The following is a 5,983-nucleotide window of genomic DNA, read 5'->3' on the forward strand; positions in this document are numbered from 1 at the left end:
CGGAACCCTAATGATAATGGATAAAATTGTTAGGTATAGGTACGGTCAAGGAATTGAATTTTCAGTACCATTTCGCACCTTGTCACAGTCACAATAGCAGGGTGTTCATCCTCACACCCTAGAACCTAAATGGTACTGTGCAGTTTAAGAGGAATTTCCTCCCGTAGACGCACCGGCTGGGGAAAGAACTCTATTTGATGTGAATCAACCTTAATAAGGTCTTCTAACTTAAAAACCGGCCAAGTGCGAGTCGGACTCGCCCACCGAGGGTTCCGTACCTTTTAGTATTTGTTGTTATAGCGGCAACAGAAATACATCATCTATGAAAATTTCAACTGTCTAGCTATCACGGTATACAGCTGTATCTCATCAACCGTGATAGCTAGACAGTTGAAATTTTCACAGATGATGTATTTCTCTTGCCGCTATAACAACAAATACTAAAAGGTACGGAACCCTCGGTGGGCGAGTCCGACTCGCACTTGGCCGGTTTTTAACCTGGTGACAGACAGACACACGGACAGACGGACAGCGGAGTCTTAGTAATAGGGTCCCGTTTTTACCCTTTGGGTATCATCAATCATATATTTTCCTTTTGTACAGTATGGTAGCCAACTCGTGAAATTACATGCTTTCCGCACTAGCATCGAAATGTACTATTGTTTGTACAAATTCTTAGGTACTATTTCTAGTGATTGCTTTATTACTTGACTATCGTTCGTAGGAGGATTCTGTTATTTTCTCTTTGTCATCTTTTGCCAAGTATTGTCATAAAAGATGACGCTCAGTGTCAACTTTTTACGTACCCTAAGCTCAAGACATTTTTATATGTTAAAGTTTCCGTTTTTATGATTGCAATAAGATTGCACATGTTGCTTGCACACACAAAGTTTTGATCTCACCTTAAAAATGGGTAAGGTAGTGTGATTCTTATGCTAACTAAAAGATGACTGAAAGAGATTGCTTTTTAGCGATAAGACCGCTTGTTGTATATCCCTGCTTGAGTTGCTATCAAAGAGTATTTCTATTATATGCTCCAAATATTTTAACTATAAAACTCCCGTGAGACTCAAACATATTAAATTATTTTAAAACGGGTCACTCACGTATTATTAAGTCGAATAGCTCGACATGTTTCGATTCAATTTACGAGGATCCTCTTCACGGAGCAACGACACGTCTTCACTGGTGGTGGATCGAAACGAAACATGTCGAGCTATTCGACTTAATAATACGTGAGTGACCCGTTTTAAAGTAATTTAATATACTCTAAATATTGTCTAGTTTGTGTTTACTTAAACTATTTGAAGAAAATTATCTGCGAAACATATTTGGCATCAAATTAAGGATAGCCTATAAACTATAGTTGATGGAATAAATAAAAGAAGACGTAATAATTATGAAAAAGTTGATTTATTATTATAATTATAATAATTATTATAATACAGTTTACAATAATTACAAGCGATCACCAAAACGGTGAAAGAAAACGGCGTATTAAATTATTTAGGGCGTCTACATACGCGCTCGGAACGTCGCGGTCGCGCGGCGCGTCGCGTCGCGGCGCAGTGCATCGCGTCGCGGCGCAGCGCATCGCGTCGCCGATGCGATTGCACGCAGAAAGCCTATTTGACTTAACGGTAGGTATTTGTATAGGGAAGCTATGTAACATGATAGAGAAGCGTAACGTGCAACCGCAAGGACTTTTACTCAGAGAATCTATACTAATATATCGCTTGGTAAAACAAAGACTTATTTTTCTATAATTGTTATACACTAGATATATGTAGATACGTCTTTGGTCGCCCAACGTAATACATTATTATAGATTCCCTCAGTATATCACCCACGATGTAACCAGCGATACGCGAGTAGACAACCATTAATTTTTATTCGTTTAGGATATAGTCTTTCGAACGCGAGGAACAAAATATTACACATGTCGAGAATATTATTTATAATCGAGTCGGATAATCTGAGTCGAGAGCGGCAAAAGCGCGAGCGGGCGCGGTCGCGGGCGCGGGTGCGGGAGCGGCGGTGGCGACGCTACTATGTACACACGCCAACACACACAGTTACACCATCTGAAAGGAAAAAAATATAAGTACTTGTACGTATTCTAAATAAACAAATGAAAAACCTAATTTGTTTATCATGGTCGCCGCTTGGGACGCCCTAATGGTCGCAATGACAGTTGATAAAACCAGATCGTTACCAGAACTAATCAGAATAAGAGAATAAGAGGCAGAATGATAGGTCACTTGATAAGACACGACACTTTCTTTAACACTATATTAGAAGGCAAGATAGAAGCGAGAAGAGGCCGCGGAAAACCACGAGCAAGCTACACACAACAACTGAAAGCGAAAGCAAACGTCGTGTCTTACAGGGACCTAAAGAACCTGGCCGAGGACCGAGAAAACTGGCGCATACTCCACCGACAAGAGCCATGCTCTTAAATTATGATGATGACCAAAACTAATACCAGTGACTAACACCCACAGTAAACTTGTCTGTGCTAATGCCAATACCATACATACTTTTTTCTAACACTCACATTCAGTCATTATTTGCCTCATCCTTGTCGTAAATATATCACACAGAGGTGAAGCTGTTGAGGAAAGCAGCTGCGCGAGGCATGGGCAAGAAGGGACACCCTTACCAGAAGTTCATGGAACGCACGCTCCGAACGTGTAAAGTGTAAACGTGTCGGCGTCAGCCGCTCGGAGCGTGCGGTTCACCGGAGCGATAGTCGTTTGCTGTAAAAATAGTTAGGGGCTTACAGTGTTGGTGGCTACGGGCAGTCGCACTCCTCCACGACCATCTCGGGGAGGTCGCGCTTGACGATGTTGGAGTCGGCGCCGAAGTAGATGAGCGACAGAGCGGAGAAGCGGACCGGCGCGCAACACGCCGCTCGCTCCAGCCGAGCCGCCTCCACCACCTGTACACATAGGTAAGTAATCGTTATCATTCCATGATGGGGACTTCCCCCTCCTCTTTGAACTGAGCCTTAGTGAGTTTATCCCTTTGTTCCGGACCTCTGTGGGCCTGCTGCGGCCATGATTATAAGATGGGGAGATAGCAGGCCTGTTTAGTCCTGACTGGACGTATGTGTAATCAGTTATTTTTGTAAAAGAACAAACAAAACCTCACAAAACCCTTTTATCACTTCTTTACTTGAGCTTTATGGGACTTCAATTGGAATTTAACCCAGGTCTGTATTCAGATATGTTCCTATGTGATAGTCCTTCCACTTAAGTCAGACCGTTTGTCAGATGGTGGTGGTGACTTCTTAGTCAATGGTGGCTAAGTTTGGGATTAAGTCTAGCATTTTGACACAGAGGAGAACCAAAGAAGTTTACTATGTCATAATTAAGTGGGAGACTTTTACGAATAGTTCTTGTCTCACCTGCGAGTGGTAATTAAGGAAGGGTGCACAAGCACCGCGGCAATAGTTCGCGTAGTAGCCCTCCGGCGCGACTATCCAGTCGTCCCAGCCGAGCGCTCGGAAGCTCACGTAGTAGGTCTGCCGGCAGCAGCGGCCGTGCGAGTTGGCGTCGCAGTCGAGCGCTCGGCGGCGGCGTGGCGGCGGCGGCGACAGGCGGAGGCGGAGCAGCGGCCGCGCTGCTTGACCGCCGCCCAGCCGCAGCCGCACGCGGCCCGTGCAGCCACTATAAAATATCCACTATTAGTTCAACTCCCTGTCAAGAGTGTTCAAGTCCTTGTCCCTGGAGTTATGAATAAACAGATACATTGCTGTAACCACACAGTAGCAATGCTGGACTGACAGTAGCAGTAACAGAGCCCTTTACAGTAGTAGCTATAGAAAACAAGATAGAAAATTGTCCAAGGAAAGGAATTACGAGTACTATAGCCGGAGTGATAGTAGCCATGTGTAATATCTAGAAATCATAACATTAGAGGGGAACCCATGGTAGTGAAACTCAGATATCGACTCTCTGCTAGACAATTATGTCGTTAAACAGTGACGTAAATGTATGAAGCTTTCTTATACCTAGTAGAGTAAAAAACTAGAAGAAAAGGGCGCAGAGATCAATAGGCGGCGTTGAAATAAACCTTGGCACGAAAACTTTAGGAGTCTAATTCTAAGGTGAGGACTAACCCAGTGCAATCAAGCAGTAGCCTGAGCGGCTGGTGCGCGCCCTTCGCCGCCCAGCGCCTCGCAGCCGCCGTGACATCCAGCCGCTGCCAGCCGCCCTTGAGCCGCGTCACGCCCGCCAGCTCGCCCACGCTGCCGTTCCCGCTCACGGTGAACGCCCACAGCGTGTACTGAGCTCGCGGGCCGGCTTCAGCCAGCACCAGCAGCTCGGCGGACGCGACAGAGAGACTGTCGCCGTCTCGCTCCTCCTGGCCCAGGCGGAACTCGATCAGCCGCTGGCCGTTTAGGATGTCACCTGCAAGAATACGATCTTCGAATACTTGCTCCAAATCTGAACTGCTTAGTTCGTCACTGCTCAGCACAACTGTTTACCAGTGGTTGCAAAAATTCTTTAAAAGGGTTCTTCGTGGATACATTCTTGACAGATTGGACGGTAGATTTTGAAGGCATTTCCAGTTATTTGGCCGAGATCTACTACTTGAAACATCTTGACAACCCAACATCTACAAAAATATGTCCACAGTCATTTGTCAATTGCAATCAGTTGTGCTGAACCAGAGCCACACCCTCACAGCTCTTAAGCTTACTACCTAAAACCTACGTTTCCCTGCAGTCCCTACCTAAAGCGAAATGACTCATAATAGTGTAGCGGTTATGACGGGGATGGAAAGGGATGGGACCGGTAGGGTACACTCGGTGGTCGCCCATGGCTGTGGACTACGCTTGCCCACTCGCTTCGCTCGCTCGGCTCGCTCGCTCGAACGAGCGAATCGATTTGTGCTCGCGCTAGCCGAGCGTACAACCTACTTTACACTTTAAATCCTAATGTTACAAGGAATATTTTTGCAAGTCTTGTGTGTCGTCACAACCACGTACACGGCTGTTGAGATAAGAAGGTATATAAAGTTGTTGTTTAAATACTGATCCATTTTTCAGGTGATGTGGAGCGGCTGCTGGTCACCTCAGGTCCTGTTGAAGAAGAAAACTAAGTCAGTATTAAAGACTTAGACTATGGCTTCTATTGGAAGTACAACATTATTATAATAGAAAAGAAATAGTGGCTACTGTGTTTACCTATTGATAGCGTTTAGATCTTGAATATCTTTCCTTTATATTATCATGTACAGTGGTACTACGTAAACGAAATTAATAACTAGCTTAAATCTAAAATAGGCCCTTGAGGCATTGTACCAAGGATGCTGGCGGCATTTCCCCGCTGTATCGCAATGCTGATACGTTGTGCGAAAAAGCCGCCAGCTCTTCGGTCACCAGTTACGTCAACCAGACGCTTCGCGATTTCTGCAAACAACTTATGCGCGCTGGGACCCCATGGACCTAGAGTTTCAACTCCAAATGGAACGAAATGATACTCTCTACCGAGGCTCTTATAATGTTATCATGTTAGTTACATAAAACATAGTTTGTCCGGATTTTTGTTAGTCATAATTTGATTTTTCTCAGAAACGCGTAACTTTTCAGGATTGCCATAAAACAAACCTAACCTATCTATATGATAACCTTACGAAAATCTTGAAAAGTTAACGGTTTCAGTTATGACTAAAGATAATCTGACAAATTACATTATGACTGAATAATTATATTATGTCAAACAAAGGGAGCCCATCTTTGCACACCTCGATCTCTTTTTGTGTATGGACGAGTCACCACACGGACCGCCATAGGCACAGTTCTCACAGTTGTGCCTATATGCTTCGGCAGAGGGGAAATAGTACGAAAGCCGTCTCCGTTGGTCTCCCTTCCGTGTTGCTCGAAATAAATGTCATAATCATGGAGACTGTATAAAGGAGCCAAATCTCTATTTATGAAAAGTGTCCATCAAAAAACAGTAATTAGGCGGCGCCA

At 44.5% G+C, this 5,983-nt stretch overlaps 1 protein-coding gene across 1 annotated transcript; it reads right to left on the bottom strand.

Moving 5' to 3' along the window:
- Positions 1-1,394: 1,394 nt before the first annotated feature.
- On the bottom strand, positions 1,395-4,828 carry LOC134747960 (inhibin beta chain). Its single transcript, XM_063682637.1, has 5 exons — positions 4,741-4,828; positions 4,124-4,484; positions 3,410-3,671; positions 2,784-2,941; positions 1,395-2,084 (listed from the first exon to the last, which is right to left on the bottom strand). The coding sequence occupies exons 1-4, from the start codon at positions 4,826-4,828 to the stop codon at positions 2,795-2,797; spliced, it is 858 nt and encodes a 285-aa protein (XP_063538707.1). The 3' UTR covers positions 1,395-2,084; positions 2,784-2,794.
- Between the last annotated feature and the right edge of the window lie 1,155 nt (positions 4,829-5,983).

The sequence above is a fragment of the Cydia strobilella genome, chromosome 15 (assembly GCF_947568885.1).
Source record: "Cydia strobilella chromosome 15, ilCydStro3.1, whole genome shotgun sequence".
Classification (NCBI taxonomy): Eukaryota; Metazoa; Arthropoda; class Insecta; order Lepidoptera; family Tortricidae; genus Cydia; species Cydia strobilella.

Coding starts and splice junctions, on each gene's coding strand:
- LOC134747960 (XM_063682637.1), bottom strand. CDS start 4,828: ATGGGCGACCACCGAGTGTACCCTACCGGTCCCATCCCTTTCCATCCC. Junction 4,485..4,740: donor TATGAGTCATTTCGCTTTAG/GTAGGGACTGCA, acceptor ACTGGTAAACAG/TTGTGCTGAGCAGTGACGAA. Junction 2,942..3,409: donor TCCTTAATTACCACTCGCAG/GTGAGACAAGAA, acceptor CTATGTGTACAG/GTGGTGGAGGCGGCTCGGCT.